Raw genomic sequence first — 17,684 nt, forward strand, 5'->3', positions numbered from 1 at the left:
AAACCACATTCCTTTCTATCTTTAAGCATTCTTTCAAGTTGCCTCTGAATAGCAGTAACTGAAATAATTGTAAAAGCCTTGAGTTATGTTTTACATTAGAGTTCTAAAGAGTATTTGGTTTTAAAAGCAAGCAAGCAAGCAGCAAGCCATCCTTCTTAAAAGTCAGTCCAACTTATTTTTAGCTTAAATATGCAAATTGTCGTTTGGGAGTAATGCACTGGAAATAGCCTTAGAATCTAAAGTATAGGAGGGAAAACCCCACCCCTCTCTCTGCAGGTAAGATTTCTGCTGTTGTTTTCATCACTGTCTTTGGAATGCCCTCCGTACTTGTGCATATGAGGTGCATTCTGAAATAGATGCATAGATTATCCAACAAACAGGAGACCAGCTCTCCACACACACACAAAACCTAATACCCATGTTTTTGTCTGTACTTTTCTGATGTGTTTTTCTGTACATGTATATTTGTACTACATTAGATCTTAATAGAATATCATTGTAACTTTATTTGAAGAGGCCTCATGATAATAATACTTTGTCCTCATATACCAAAAAATATTAATACCTTATATGACATGTGGTTCATTCTTCATTAAGATTTCCTTTGATTTCTATTTATTATGCGTTTTTACTTCATGAAGTGTAAGAAAACTTGGCTCAAAAAAAAGTTCCATCAGGGCTGGCCCAGTGGCATAGTGGTTAAGTTCGTGCGCTCTGCTCCCGTGGCCCTGGGTTCACAGGTTTGGATCCCGGGCACAGACCTGGCACCCCTGGTCAAGCCACGCTGTGGCAGCATCCTACATAAAGTAGAGGGAGATTGGCACAGATGTTAGCTCAGCGGCAATCTTCCTCACACCCACACAGAAGTTCCATGATGTCAGTTAGATGTCCTCTTAAATTATTTATGTACGTGTCTTTTTTTTATTACTCAAAAATAGGCTTTTTAGGCACAGGTGCCTGTCATGTCTGTTTCCTCTTGATATCCCTGAAACACTCAGCCCAGAGTAGGACATATAGTAAATTTTTGCTAAGTGTTAGTTGAATGAATTAGTGCCTTCCAGAACGCCAGAGCTTGGCCTGAGTGCTCAGAGTTGTACAGCATTTCATCTGTAGCTTTCCTTTCACGCAATCTAGGAAACTAAGTTTGTACTCTAACAGAATGCTCCATAGCCTCCTAATCTAAGTTTGAATGTGTTTTTCTTGATGTAACTTATTAGAAAGGTGAAACTCTATGAGTCATTTTTCCCTTTCTTCATCCTCCCTTGATTCATTCAGGAAACAGCTTTATTCACTTTTTAGCTTTAAAATTTTGTGAGATACCTATTTTAAATTATAAACACATGAAAAAATATTTAACCTTACAAGTGATAAATGGAAAACTGAGCAACAGTAAACTCTTGTCTGTGCTTATTAAAATAGCCACAAAAGTAGTTGAATTGTGTATCCAATGCTGATAAAGTGAAAACGTAACACAGAGGGGGTACCTATAAGAGCAGATAAGACTCAGGACACTTTTGGAAAGCAATTTAGAAATATTTACAAAGGTGTTTATTTTAGTTTATCTTTAATAGCGAAAACGGGAAACAACCTAAGTATTCAACAATTCGCACAGATTAAACGGATGACCCCACCTGACTTTGAAAGATGATAAACTATTCACAAGACAGTCAAGAAGACTGTGGGAAAGAAATGTGTGGTATAAAATAATAAAAAATCAGAATGTCAAGCTATAAGCTAACAATTTCTTGAAGATATGCAAGCATAAATAAAAAAGACTAGAAGGAAACAGGACAAGGTGAAACAATTATTATAGAGGGATGGGATTATGGGTGCAATTTTCTTGGTATCCTTTTGTGTTAAAAGAGTATTTTAACAATATATAAAATCGAAGAATAGAGATCAAGTTTAGTCCCTCGAAGTTCATATATTAAAGCGGATGTTAAGCAGATACCTGAGCAACGTTTCTCTTCTTTGCTTCAAAATCTCAGCATGTATTTTGTCCGGTTCCAGGGGCTTAACCATTTTTTTTATTATTCTTCTGGCTACCATGGTTATTCTTTGAAAGTCTAAACAGAGTTTGTATTGTTCCCTGGCAGCATCTCTTGTTTGCATTAGACCATGAGTGATGACATTAGTGCGTCCTGTTGTAGAGTCTTTGAAGAAAGCAGACTCAATAGCTCTTTTTCTGGGTGCAGAGGAAATGATAGTCCTCTTTCAGAGTGTATTCTGTTTCCAAGTTCTTACCCTTCGTTGTGTACAAATGGCATATCAAAATTTTCCTATAATGGCCATCATTATTCTAAGTCAACATTTTTGCCATTTTACCAAAGAAAGTGTAAGAGTTATGATTGTAGTGCAACTTTGTATAGGAAGCAGAATTTCTTCCAGGAGGTTAAGACTTTAGCACTTATAACAGTCCAGTATAATAGTAAAATATTTTTTCCTCTTCTATGTAGACCCCATAAGCTTCACAATTCTTAGTTTATCTGGTGGGTGTACAAAAAATCATTTTTATATAAGTTATATTTAATTCAGATTTCTATACATTCTGGAAAGTCGTTTATAAACAGGGAGTGTAAACCGAATGATAATGAGGATAGAAATATTCATCATCGGCTTTCTCCCCCAGTTTCTAGATGCATCCATTCATTCAGCAATGCATCATAGTGTTAGAAGCACAACCTCTTAAGGCAGATCATGAGAGGTCAAATATCAGCTAGAGTTGTGTAAATCTGAATGGCTTTGATAAAATCACTTTACCTCTCTATGCTCTTGTTTTTTCATCTATTCCATAGAGATAAAGATAGTACTTACCTCACAGAAATGTATGAGAATCAAGTGAGTTAATGAATGCAGAGGTCCTGGCACCTAAGAAATGTTGCCGTTATTACTAATGCACATGTTTTTGAAGCTGCGAGCACAAATATAAAAATGGCACAGTTCCTGCCCTCCAGGTAACTTAGAAAACCTTCTTTTTTGTCTTTTGAGGAAGACTAGACCTGAGCTAACATCTGCTGCCAATCATCCTCCTTTTTCTGAGGAAGACTGGTCCTAAGCTAACATCCATGCCCATCTTCCTCTACTTTATATGTGGGACACCTACCAAAGCATGGCGTGCCAAGCGGTGCCATGTCTGCACCCGGGATCCGAACTGGCGAACCCAGGGCCACCAAAGCGGAACATGTGCACTTAACTGCTGTGCTACCAGGCCGGCACTAAGTTTGCTGTGAACCTAAGACTGCTCTAAAAAATAAAGTCTATTTTTTTTAAAAAATCAAGTAAGGAGCAACTGTTTTACCCTCAGTGGAAAGAAGAAAGCTGTCCAGTAGTTGAAGCACAGGATAATGGCTTTGGGAATGTTTTTACATGAAAAAGAAATTCTGGTTGGTATAAGTCTGAGCCACGTGGAAGCATTGAGAACCAGAGCATCTTTCTTTTTTTTTCCCCGTTTTATTGAGATATAATTGACATATAACATTGTATTACTTTCAGGTGTATAACTTAATGATTTGATATATGTGTATATTGTGAAATGATTACCACAGTAAGTCTAATTAACATGCATCACCTCACATAGCTATAATTTCTCTTTACCTTGTGCTGAGAACATCTAACATCTCTTCTTTTGCCAACTTTCAAATATACAGGACAGTCTTGTTAACTGCAGTCGCCATGCACTTTCTTTCTTTGCTTCTGAGTACTTCAACGAAGTTATCCTCCTTGGAAAACAATTGCTAGTGAAGAGTCTAGAAAGACTGGTATACATCATCATCTTTCTGAAATGGGAAACTTTTCTAGCCTAATAGCCATCATCTTTTCCCCAAATGTCTGTCACTCAATGTGACAGTAAGAACCACAAGTCTGAATGTTTATTCTGATTATTTTTACAGTAAAACTGGAAAAAGAGATCCAAGCCATTTTTACTTTAGCATCGAATGTGTCTAAATGAATTAAGTAGGTCTTCAAAGATGCGTGTGTTCTTCAAGATTTAGATTTGGAAATGATCATTTGATTAAGACTGATAAATACAATCATTTAGTATTTATTTTCCTGAGCTAATGGATCACTTAAAAGTTCTCCATTAAGAGAGTCTTAGATTTTCGGGTGTATTTTCTGCATTCCACAAATGTTGATTTGATGCCTGCAATGTACCTAGCACCATGCTAGACATTCATTTCCATTGGTAAATTGCTTCAGCTTTCCTTTTATTTTTAAGACTGGCACCTGAGCTAACATCTGTTGCCAATCTTCTTTTCTTCTTCTTCTTCTTCTCCCTGAAGCCCCCCAGTACATAGTTGTATATTCTAGTTGTAGGTCCTTCTAGCTCTGCTATGTGGGACGCCGCCTCAGCATGGCCTGGTGAGCAGTGCTAGGTCCGTGTCCAGGATCTGAACTGACAAAACCCTGGGCTGCCAAGGTTCTTGTGCCCAGGGCGCAAGAACTTAACCACTTGGCCATGGGGCCAGCCCCTGCTTCAGTTTTCCTAATGGAGAAAAGGCTGAACAAAGGAAATTAACCCTGTCATGTCCTTAGTCCCTAGCACATAGAATTCTGGACCACACAATCTAACTTGTGTTTATACTAGTAGTCACTTATTTTCTAGCTACCTCTAGAGCATTATTTGATGGTTATGTCCTCTAATGATCTACGTAATGTGTAGATTTTGTCTATTTTATTGAGTAGTATCTGTTTTTTATTTTGAGGGTGAGCCCGGGTTGCCTGGAGCAGTAGGACAGAATGGAATACCGGGGCCAAAGGTGAGTGCGAATAAAACCAAGCAGAATCATTTGACACATGAGTTTTCATGAAATTGTAAGCTATTACAATTTTTTTGTGTCCCACTGGTTTGACTTGGATGGAGTTTTTGGTCAGTAGTATAATATGCTATAGTATAGGACTTTGTGATTAATGAATAAATTATGTTTGTGATTCTCATTAGCATTAAAAATGCAGAAAAACAAATAGGATATGATTGTTTAAAATTTTTATTCTGAGATACTTAAATAACAGGAGAAAGTCTATGTTTCAAATATTACCATTGTCTTTTTACCACTTAATAACCATATTAAAACACAGGTTGTGTCCATACCGCCTAAAATTTGTGCATTATTTACAAGGCTTACTAAAGATGATGTTCACAATGCCACTGTGGCATTTCCTCAAAATTTGGCCATCTCCAGCACTTACACAACATAACCAACAAATTAAATTAAGAGCAGAATAAAGATGTTTAAAATTTAAAAATGAATATAATCTGAATTACTAAATAGAGAAAAAATGTAATGAGGAGTTTTTTTGGATTACAAGTTTTCTTTGTTACTTGAAGAACAAACGAATCTGTTAAATATAAAAAGATTGGTGACAGTTTCATTTCAACCAAACAGGCAGACAAATCCCAAATCCTTTGATGAGTGAACATCCCTTGAAGTATAAAACTGATGTCTAATCCCGTCAGCTGTGCTGGTGTGTATCCGTGCCCACAGATGCCTGTCAGCTGATTTTACAGATCACGTTGCTATTGACAGGCTCCTAGGACAGACGTAAAATTTATAGACCTGTCCTTTGTCCTGCAGGAGCGGAAAGAAAATGGTCCTTCTGGGACCACAGCCATTCTCCTGCCTTCTTCTCACTCTAGCTCCATGCAAAAAAACCCAAGGATGGGAGTTAATGCTTAATGCACGTTCTCAGTGCTGTTCTTCCGTTGCCTAGCGACCACCCGGATGGATGCTGAGCAGTGAAAGGTGGCCAGAAATTCAGAAAGCCAAAGGGTCAGGCCGAGTTTCAGGGAATGAGGAGTGTTGCTTTCAAACTGGCTTCTGGAGTGGGTTATAATTTTAAAAAACAATAACCACTTTAAAAATCGTTTTTAAAGCAGTTTCATCTTATGGCAATATTTACTCAAGCTTTTCTTTTTTTTATTTTTATTTTATTTTATTTTTTAATTGCAGTAACATTGGATTACAACATATAGCTTTCAGATGTACTTCATAATATAGTTTGAATTCTGTGTAGGTTACATCATGTTCACCACCCAAAAACTAATTATAGTCTATCCCCTCACATGTGAGCCTAGTCACCCCTTTTGCCCTACCCCACCTTCCCAAGTGGTAACTACCAATCCAATCTCCATTGCTATGCATGTGTTTTTCATTGTTTTTATCTTCTACTTATGAGTGAGATCATGCGGTACTTGACTTTCTCCCTCTGACTTATTTCATTCAGCATAATACCCTCAAGGAACCCTCATACACTGCTGGTGGGAGTGCAAACTGGTGCAGCCACTATGGAAAGCAGTATGGAGTATCCTCAGAAAATTAAGAATAGATCTACCATATGATCCAGCTATCCCACTGCTGGGTATTTATCCAAAGAACTTGAAAATGCGAAGGCATAAAGATACACGCACCCCTATGTTCATTACAGCATTATACACAATAGCCAAGGCTTGGGAGCAACCTAGGTGCCCATCAAGGGACAAATGGATAAAGATGATGTGGTATATATACACAATGGACTACTACTCAGCCATAAGAAATGATGAAATCTGGCCATTTGTGACAACATCGATGGTCCTTGAGGGTATTCTGCTGAGTGAAATAAGTCAAGCTTTTCTTAAGAGGAATATTATCATAATGTGGATGATTTGCTTTAGAACTCTCCCCCTCTGCCCCCGACCCCCTGTCTCTTCCTGGTAAAGTGAAAATGAGACTCTCTTCAGAGCACAATTTTGCGTTTTAGTCCTCGTACTGTCCTGGTCATCACTTTGAGTAAAGACATCTCTCTTAAACTCACTTGGATTCTGCTCTTTTCTGGTGTCTTTCCTGAAGCTGCCAGTGCCTCCTAAAATACACCTGATTTGGAACATGCTGGTTACCAGCAGGTTGAAGAGAGTTCACGACAGTGTGCAAAGGTCCAAGTTCAGAACTGTGTTTATGGTCACGTTAGGGGAAGATGGGCTGGGGAGCTACACTGGGACTTGGGACTCCTGAAAAAACCCACACGCCAGGCGCTGCTTTGAATAAAAGGCTTCGTGGAAGAATGTGCTAGCCTTCCTTATGGATTCTGACTTGGGGCAGAGTAAAAAGTCGTAGGCTGAGATGTTGACTCGCCACCATGTTGTTCTCCTTAGTGCCTCCAAAGCCAGTTTCTGGGGATAATCTCCAATATCTTTCTTTAGTCTTCTGAAAACAAAGAATTAAGATTACATTTGATATTCATATCCATATCCAATTCTCCAGGAACTCATCTTACTGTTTGCTTTCATATAGCCACTATATATGGCCCAAAATAGGAAGTGTCTAGTTAAACATCTGATTTTGTTTGCTTAATTAGGTGTTTTATAATTTAATATCACTCAATCTTTGTTCTTTTGACCAGGGAGAACCTGGAGAACAAGGAGAAAAGGTAAGAATAATTCTGCCTGTATTTGTCTTTTTTCCCGCGAAAAGCTACCAAACTGAACTATATATATATATATATGGATAGATAAATATAGATAGATACAATGACAATTGTTCTTTTCAAACTGTTAATTAGTGGAAGGAGAAAATAGTGTAATTCTTACATATGGAGAGAAGTTTGAGTATAAAAGATTTAAAGAAATGAAGGGAAAGGGAGCAAATTTAAACATTCTGTATCAGGCTTTTAAATGGCTTTTAAAAACCCCTAGGCTCACAAAATTTCTGTCCCCTACTTGCTCATGCCTCTCCGGTACTTCTCTAAGCATCCACATTGCTCTCTGCTGCTTCTCAGGTTGTTGGGTTAAAGGAGTACAGATGTTCACCTGCAGCAAATACACAGAATTCCCATAAAAATCGAAAAGAGAAACAAAAGGCGAAGCAGAGTGCCATGTGTTAAATTTGCTCAGATGTCCTTCCTTACTACTTCCGAGCAGGTGCTAATTATTGGGACCCTCAGTGCCCGCTGCGGTGCTCATTTTCCTGTTTCTCATGCTGTTTCCTTTCATCGTGTTTGAGAAGTGTGCTGTCCGCATAGGCAACTACCAAGATACCGTGTGATGCTCTTCATACGTGACACGGTCTTTCTGACAAATCAATATTATCACCACCAATTCCCAAAGAAGTGCATCTAAAGATCCGCAAGCTTCTTGAATGTAACTGTATTTTTTGACACTGTAAAACAAAAAGAAAAAGGACGTTTACTTACAGGGAAGAACTGAGCAAAATGGCTCAGTCAAACCCTTCACTTCATGACCATTCTGAGCCAGTTTTCCTAGTAAGGAAGTTTGTTTTGTTTGTTTGTTTTTTAGTAAAGGGATTTTCAAGCACTTTTTTAAAGTATGCTAATAGGCTGCCTATGAAAGATCCCTCATAACAGATTATCAGTACATTTATTTGGCATCCAACCAGTTCATGGTAATTAACTTGAAATGAATTAGTCATCAGATGATTCTTTTGTGTAGAAATTAAGGAGGGAAAGGAGCGGTGCCAGCACCCGTCCAGGATTCCTCAGATGAAGTGGCTCAGGCGCCTGCCTGTTGTGGTGTTTGCATCCCCATAGACAGATGCCTGGCCAGGTTAGCTTCATGCTTATTTGAAACAAGAAAAGAGAATGCAGAGAAAAAAAGTGAACATCTCCTTCCCTCACCACCGCTCCTTCTCCCATGGAAATTGTCAATAGTCTATGTCTTATTTTAAGGAAATTTTTAAATGATAGATAAGTGACCTCTTATGAAGCAAGACAGAAGGGCATTGCAGCTTACGGCATATCTGAACAATAATGCGTTGTTCTTGCTAACGGCCGTCATTGACAGCTGATGGTGTGTCGGATCCTGTCCTAGTTGCTTCACACACAGTATATTGTTTATTTCTTACAACCCCATAAAGTGTTCTTGCCCTTACATTGCACACAAGAAACGTGATGCAAAGAGAATTTCATTTGCCCAGTAGGTGCTGGAGCCAGGCTCAGTCTCTCTGGCTCCAAAGTCCGTGACGTTTCCACCATAACTTGCTGTAAGACTTAACTTAAGGAATTCAGAATTGAAGGAAGCAAAGCGTGGCTAATAACTGAATGACTTCTTTCTGATGCGTTGCTTTGTGGGTAGGAAGGAGATGTCAGTGAGAGAGTAGGCATTGGAAGTCTCAAAAATAACTAAGGAAGCATAAACTCCCCAATTTATTTTACTCTGATTTTTAAAAAAAAGGAGTTTCTAATAAAATATAAAGCATTTATTTCACAAATGCAAAACATGTAGGCCCAGGTAAATCAGTATTCAGGGCACAGGTTTTGAGGGCTGCGTCAGGCACTTCGAGGCCCTGGAGATTTGAGCTGAGCTTGAAGACACAGTAAGATTGTTGCAGACCGAGGGCAAGGAGAGGGCAGCTGTCCCGGTGGCAGAAATGGCAAGAGGAAGGACCCAGAGGTGTAAGCACATGGCATATTGGGGGAAAGGTCAGGAGGAAGTCTTTGTTACAGCAAAGCTTTGAGCAGAGGGAAAAGGGGTAGAGTTAACGAGGTTTCAGCGCCAGAGGACGCTGTTAGGAGTCCAAGAAATCACTGCTTTCTGTTAATGTCATGGAGTCATTTAAAACTCTTTAACCGTGTTCATTGTAATAAAATTTATTCAGACCAATTGATATCAGGCAGCTGGTCATGTAAAACTACATTAGCTTCGTAGAACGTTTACAACAGATTTTAATATGTAGTGTTTAAAACTAATGAAAACGACTCTTTGCTTAATGTCACCAATGTATTTTACGTGTACTGCCTTTTCCTCTCTTAGGGAGATGCTGGAGAGAATGGCCCCAAAGGTGACACAGGCGAAAAGGTACGGTGTTGTGAAATATGAAAGAGCGTGTTTATAAGCAAGAAATATATTTCATGTGTGTGGAAATGGGAGATTTTGAGAGAGGTAAGTGACTGGCAGTAGCTTAATATGACAAAATCAGAAATAATTCTACAAGATTAGATCACATTTAAGTATTTAATTTATAAGAGGTGATTATTTCACAAGCTCCTAGCTACAATTTTAAATATTTTAAAAGTAAAGTGGTAGGTCACAAATTCTAGAAAATGTGTAGCTAGGTTTCCAGTAATGTGGCGTTCAAGGATCAAAAACACTCATGTGTAAATGGGACACACCCTTCTTATACAGAAATATAAAAATAGAGTTCCTAAAGTGATTCCGTTTGTCCCAATTTTAGGAGAGAACGTTGCAGAGGATCAGAGATTTAAAAGTTTAGTGATAAGTGAATGTCGCTTGATTAGAGCCTGTAATGCAGTCTTGAAAATTTCCCTCAACTTGAAATCTGCTTAATATGGGTATTTTGTCAGCCTTTGTATTGTCATTTTGTTTTTCATCTTTTAAACCATTTAAACCACTTACATTGCAGTGGTCTTGTGGCTCATCTTCCTGCGTTCCTACGCACCCAGTCTATCATAGCTTTTGATGGATTCAAGCTTCACAGACATCTCTGACATAGGAAGGATATTGACTTCACTTGTACTATATGTTAAGAATTAAGAAAAAGATCTTTTAAGAAACTGAAAATAGAATATTCAGTCTGATTTTAATTTAAATCAAACTACAGAATTGAGTGATGACAAAAACAATTATCCATTTAGGCTTATAGTTGAGAATAAGAATATTCCACTTTGAAAATTATTATAGTACAGATGGATAGTGGTTAGTCATAAAAACATACCCATAAAATAAAGAAAAATTTATCTTTCTCTTTCTTATAAATATTAATATAAATATGGCATGAGTAATAGGAATAAATTAATGTCACCAAGTAGCAGTTGTGTTTGCATTGGAAGAATAGTCTAGAAATTAGTTTCATGTAGAAACTCAGTTTCTTGTAGACCAGAGTTTTTCAACCTCAGCACTGTTGACATTTTGGATCAGATAATTCTTCTCGTGGAGGCTGTCAGAGGTTTAGCATCATTCCTGGCCTCTGGCCACTAGATACCTGTAGCATCCCCGAGTTGTAACAGCTAAACCTGTCTCTAGACAGTGCCAGAGGTTCCCCTGGGGAACAAAATCACCCCTAGTGGAGAACACTGCTGTAAACCCATTTTATTTATCTGTCAAATTTAAGTATCGTGCTGCAATCAAATATGGCATGAATATGCTTAATACTAAGGAGACCAAGCATATACCTCAATTCTTCTAGAAGTCAACATTTCAAACCCCAGAGACATAAACCTGGATGTTATATTTAACTTTCTGGTTTCTGCTTAGAAGCAGAGGTCAGCAAACTTTTCCTGTAAAGGGCCGGAAGTAAATATTTTAGGTTTTGTGGGCCATATGGTCTGTGTCACAACTATTCACCTCTGTGGTTGTAGCATGACAGCAACCATAGACAACATGAACATAAACGAGTGTGGCTGTGTTCCAGTAAAACTTTATTTCTGGACACTGAAATTGTAATTTCATGTAATTTTCACGTGTCATGAAATATTATTGTTCTTTTGATTTTTTTTAACCATTTAAAAATGTAGAAACCATTGTTAGCTCATGGGCCACACAAAAACAGGTGGCCAGCTGGATTTGGCCCTCGGGCCGCAGTTGCCAACCTCTGCTTAAAGAAAGGAAATCTTCTCAAGAGAGAGCAGTTTCTTCAAGTGAAAAAAATGTATGCCAAGTCTGAACTATGCCTATGTGAATTCATGTAGAATTTTATGCTTTAGAAGATGTACTTTTAAAGCTTCATTTTTTTAATATAGGCCAATAATTGTTTCTTTAATCACCCATTTTTTAAATTTAATTTTCCAGTAGTAAGGCACCTTTTTTCTTTGAAAAGACAAAGTTCATCTCAAAGGAATACTATTCTTATTTTTTATGTTAATGCAAATCACTTGCCATACTGACTCACACATAGTAAATTTCTCGGTAAATGTTAGCTTTCTTACTATATGGAAATTAGAATCAGCTAGATTGGTTATTTTTCTTTTTTATCAGAAAGTTTTATTAGTCAACTGAAATTAAGTACAAGAAACGCTTCATTAAAATGGGTACCATTTCTATAAACTTTCAGTCGGTCTAAACAGGGGACTGTAAATAGGAATCTGTAATGTATAATATGTAATCTGACCTCTAGCTTTCATCCCCAACAATGCTGTAATTGGAATATAATTTTTGATGTGTTTTTAAACACTTCCTGCTTCTGTCGTATAACTTGTTTCCAGCATGTTGGAAATATGCTTCTCTTGGCCTTTGGGTTCACTATGTGAAACTCATTCATCGTTTACCAAGTTTGAGATGTAAAGTCAAAAACTGCTTCTTTTCTGCCATTAATGTAGTAAATTACGTCATTGACTGATTCACTTTAGTAGGATTTTTCTTCCTTTTTGATCCGACTCAGTGCCTTTGGATGGTAAAGCAATCTAAGCCTTTCCAGACTGGTCATCTGGAAATGCTGTGGAGCTGTGGAAACCACTAGGCCGGGCTTGCTCTGCCAGCAGCCACGGTGTAGCGAGATTGAAGAACGACCTCGAAAGACTGAGTTCAGTTGTGTGTGGAGTGACTAAGGAGAGGCTGTGTTCTGCTCTTTGGAGTGTTAATCCCACTGACAAATGTAGAAGTGGATTTCTTATCTGCTTACCCCCATTGAAAGTAGGTGTTTGTGCAGCGCGTCAAATGGTTTGCTCACGCCACTGCGTTATTCACAATTTTATCTGTCAGTTAAGAAGCTTCACTTTCTTGTATCACCTGTCCGTCTCTTCATCTTTTTTGCTCCCCTAGTCTCATTCCTACAAATATGCTGCCTTCTTACTTTACACCTACATAGATAGCATCATTGATTTGCATCCTGTGAGCCTTTTTAGAAGCAACACCCATATTTGATGACACCGACCAAATTGTCTTCTATTCTTAAAATCACATGTGAAGGCCTATTTCACTCCCACCCCAATCAATGCAGGGCCTTCTCTAACTTAGCACATATGATCCCTGAGTTCAGAACCGTCTTGCTCTCTGTCCAGCCCCACCTCTCCACTTCTAATCTATTCTGCAGTCCGTTGGAACCTGAATTATAAGTCATTTCCCTGGGGCAGCCTTTCAGTCTCCTCTGGATTGGTTAGGCTACATACTGCGTGCTCCCACAGCGCCCTTTATGATCCTTTCATAACCCTCATCACAGTTTATTGTGGTTCCTTGTTTAATTGGACATCCAGCTCACTGGAAAAGAAAAAGCAAATAAATAAAAACTATATGATGCCTCACAATTCTGTTCCCAACAGCAATCCAGGCTCCTGGCACATAGGTGGAAGATAGTAAATAATTACTGAATGAATAATCTTCTTAAAACTTGTTTTACTTTCAACTGCTGTTTATTTTCATTGAAAGGTAGAACTTTTTCTTGTAACGTGCATTTGCTTGTCTTGTCTTCTGTGTATGTACAGTGACACAGAATTTCTCAAACATGACAGTTTCTTTCTATTTCATATTCTTTTAAGGGAAAGAAAGAAAAAGAAAGTATCTTTTATGCTTTCAATCAATAGTGTTTTTGTAAACATATATTAGTAAGTGATTATCACAAGCACAGGACAAGAGCAGGATTTGTACCTACGTTGTTCACAGTTGTCTCCCCAGCTCCTAACATCCCTGCATCCAGAATATGGCTGGCACATCCCTGTTGCTCAGTAAATATTTCTTGAGTGAATTAATGAAGGATAGAAATGCCACCACATTCGCTTCATTTATCCTCATAGACTTTATTAACACATACATATAATTATACTCCAAGTGTTGTGTTTGAAAACAATCATGACAGAAAACGGATACTCTCTGTGCTTGAATAATCAATAGTCAGGTCAAATTCGTTTATCTTAAGTATCTCCTCAAAGTATCTTCCCGTTAATGACTTATGGTTTGGAAAATTTTGTTTCCAAACCAACTGACTCATGAAGCTGGGAGTATACTTAAGACACAGTTGGGCTTTTTCCTACTTTAATCCTGTATTCGTTTTCACTGAGAGGAGTGAGGATTAAAACACTGACTGTTTTATTTCCACTACTGGCACCATTATCCTTTAAAATGTTTAACTCGTGAGTGTCTTCCAGCAGTTGCCTTGCCACTGAAAAGTTATAAAAATTCCATGAGAGTTCACAGTTCTAATTTTTAAAGAGAATTAAAATATCACTCATAGCTGCCCATCAAATGAAACTGCTGCAATTTCCACGAATAAATCAGCCTTTCAGGAAGCTGTCCTTTTCTGTCCATTTACTTCCTGTGAGAACTAAATCTAGTCCTTGTTCCCATCAGTGGGTTATCTGCCACTTTCTATTAAAACACTGAAAAAAAAGTTTTTAAACTACAGTTAATATAAGTCCCTCCCTTTTATTTACGTTTGCTACACTCTTTATGCCCTGTTGTCAAAATGAAATAAACCAAGAATTCTTTTCTTATTCTAATAAAAAAGAACACGGCAACAGAATGTAGGAAGTCCAAAAATCACTTAGCCTCTGCTTGCCTCAGTTTCCTCATCTGTTAAATGAAAGTAGTACTATCTACCCTATTCCCTGGGAGTCTGTGAGGTATAAATGAGATGGAAGAAGGGACTGCACAAAGTCAAAGCTGTTTTTGTGGATGCAAAGGTCTTATTGTGCAAAATATTGCAGACCTGATTCATCGGTGCTGATGCCTTTCAGACTTGATTGAATAGAAATAGGAATAAGTATTATTTTATTAGCCACATTTGTTTCACTTCCCATTCAGAACTCAATTGGATGTTAATAGTTGGGAAGAGAAACCAGTATCCTTTTACAATAAGACAGTATTTGAGGTCCTTTTCTTCTTTACATTTTGTTATGTTTTACTTTTTCCTTGGGTTAATAGCACAGATGTCAAAGAACCTCACATATATATCAGTTTCCTCAACAAGCTGATTTATTATTTCCTTCTCCTTCCTAACCTTTTTTTCCTTCCCAAAGGTTTTTTCATTTTGATCCTTGACTGCCAACCTGCTTAGAACATTCTTTTTGAGATTTATTTATTCATTCACCATGTATGTATCAAACATGTACTATGGACGAGGCACTGATTAAAAAGAGACACTGAATCTTCCACATGTGGCTGAGTGTCAAATGAAGACAGACAAAGAATAGGCAGAAAACATAGTCGTGTAATTACGAAGCGAGCTGTGCAGGACAGCAGGGCATGATGCTGTGCGGAAAGATGTGCGTGTGAGGGGTATGTGTCTAGGTTGGTTGGTGAAGGGGTACTTGAGGCAAAGACGCTTACGCCGAGAACTGAAGAAAGAAAAGGTACCAGCCATGGGAAGAGAGGAGAGGAATAGAAGGAGGGGACAAGTGCTCCATATACCCAGGCCTGAGGCCTTGTCTCTGTCTCTAAAAGAGGTTGATGAGCAGCTTCCTAAGGCTAGGACGAGGAGGTAGATGCCTGGAACAACTTCAGCATTTGCACAGAGGTGACTGCTGAGGAAATCCCTATATGTGCCTTCCTCCTTGGGGCTGTTTCTGCTGTCTTGAGTCTCAAATGACTAAGTTGTCTCCCTTTCTTTTCCTTCTGGCGTGTTCATGGGACAGAGGGCTAGAAGGAGCTTGAGAAGCTCGGTCCTTTGCTGGCCTCGTTTCAGAATGAGCAACATTCTCAGCTATCCTCCATATTCTTTTCCACTCATCCTTATCTGCTTATTTATAACATATTTGCTTTAGAAATGTAGTCACCCTCGATGAAATCTGGATGGAATATAGTGCCTTTTAGAAAACCAGATTCTATCTCAAGATTTTCTCTCAGATTTTACATGTGTCCCTGTCACCCACAAGTCATCCATCATCCTGTAACTTTCCAGTGACTGGGTTACAATGAAATAAGTGTAAAGCTGAAAAAAAAGGGTGCCGGCTGTAACCGCGACAGCACTGCATGAGGAAGACAAACTGACCTGCTGCGTGGCTTTTTCCAACTCGACATCATTAACCCTTTGACTTCGTCTGTTGAACCCTGACTTTCTGAAGACCAAAAGGGTCAAGGATCTCCCAGTAAATGATAGCCAGTGACATTAATAAATTCCAGAAATAGAGAAAACCAAAATTCCAGATCTCAAAATTATAATGTATTGCTTTAAAATACAATTTTAGCACTGTATCAAGGGAAGAGATCCGTATTTATGTATTTATATTTATTTCAAGGAATGTAGTCCTATGTATTTTGCCTTCAAAGTCAACCCGTGATTTTAGCAAGTACATTGTTTATCTTGGAAATTGTTGACATCTCAACAGCTGACATATTGATACAAAGTCTTAGGGAGCATAGTTAGCATTAGTCATGGGGTTCTTGTGAGTGACCCCGTCAGTAATGCTCTGCGTGTGTGTGTGTGTTTCCTGTGCCTGGAACTTATGGAATAATCTCTCATGGTTTTCATTATAGGGTGACCCTGGATCGTCTGCTGCAGGAATTAAGGTAACTGTAGACTTGGAAGTATTTGTGTGCCAGGAGTTACAGTTTCAGTGTTTATAAGCCTCTGTTTCTCTTCCCTTTGACCAAGGATGATGGTTATAACTCTGTTCCTATTCTCCTGTAATAATCAGCTTCCAAACTCAACAAGGAGTAACTACTGGAAATCTCATAAAGGCTTAAATAAGAGGTCTTGCCTTCTGTTCCCTTTCTGATTGGTTTTTGTGGAAATGTGGACTTGTATGTGAGCTTTAGACACAGCAAAAAAATTTTCCTGTTTCTAGTGAGATGTGGAGTAACAGGAAAAGTGAGTGAAGTGCATGCGATCAAGGTGGCTGGGCTGTCTCCGTGAAAGTGTCCAGAGCCTGAGGGTTTGGGGGATTTCTCCTAAGACTGTCCTTTTCACTTTTGGTTTTGTTTGGCCAGGGAGAACCTGGAGAATCTGGTCGTCCAGGGCAAAAGGTAATCTCTCTCCTCTGGTGCATCTCTATTAACTGTCTCATGGTCACCATTTTATATCTGCTATCCACTGTGGAGTATGAAAACAGTTGTGGCAAAATGATGCAGTTTTCATGCTTTGCATGCAGAGTGTTTTGGTCGTCTTGCATTTTAAAGTGTTGATGCTGACGATAGGAAACGTGGAAGCACACTCCGCTCATGAGAAGGGATGCTGTGTAGACTAAGGTCTGAGCTGTTTGAGACTCACAAAGACAGGTTGCGTTGGAATGCCACTAATTTATCTTGCATGTTTAAGATACTCTGCATGTTTCTGTCTTTCATGAGAAGTAATGAATATTTACTAAACTGTCTCAACAGGGAATGATGGACAGTTCTTTTAAAATTATATTCCTTACATCTCAAATACTTCCCTACTGATTGCTTTTTGTGACTAACATCTACCTGTGCAGTGAATGTTATGTTAAACAAAGAAATTTGTTCATAAACTAAATTTTAATTAGAGACACTAGCCAAACCACTTTGACTAACCAATCTGTGGATACATACATTAATTTTTTTATCATTTGTGCTTTGCTCCAGTGATAAATGAGAAGACATGCAGTGAATATGTTTAGATTCCTATCCTCACTTGAGTCTGAGGCAGGAAACAACTGTTAGCAGTTTATCGTGTGAGCATCTGGATATCAGTGCCCAGTGCCGTCAGATTTTAGATAACAGATGTATTGTGGCAAACAAGTAAACGTGAATTCCACATTAGGCTAAATCTCTTCAGATCCTGACTCTGCCTTTGTCTAGGATTAGCTGATGTTATAGAAGGAAATATGATTAGATACATAGAATTTATCTC

At 38.4% G+C, this 17,684-nt stretch overlaps 1 protein-coding gene across 1 annotated transcript in view; it reads left to right on the forward strand.

Moving 5' to 3' along the window:
- Positions 1–17,684, forward strand: part of COL25A1 (collagen type XXV alpha 1 chain) — a 435,346-nt gene that overhangs the window by 352,862 nt on the left and 64,800 nt on the right. Inside the window, exons 13-17 of the mRNA XM_070611755.1 lie at positions 4,704–4,757; positions 7,378–7,404; positions 9,743–9,787; positions 16,352–16,384; positions 16,805–16,840. Coding sequence (XP_070467856.1) covers positions 4,704–4,757; positions 7,378–7,404; positions 9,743–9,787; positions 16,352–16,384; positions 16,805–16,840 — 195 coding nt within the window. The remainder of the gene's footprint in view (positions 1–4,703; positions 4,758–7,377; positions 7,405–9,742; positions 9,788–16,351; positions 16,385–16,804; positions 16,841–17,684) is intronic.

This window comes from Equus przewalskii, chromosome 2, assembly GCF_037783145.1.
Source record: "Equus przewalskii isolate Varuska chromosome 2, EquPr2, whole genome shotgun sequence".
Taxonomy (NCBI): Eukaryota; Metazoa; Chordata; class Mammalia; order Perissodactyla; family Equidae; genus Equus; species Equus przewalskii.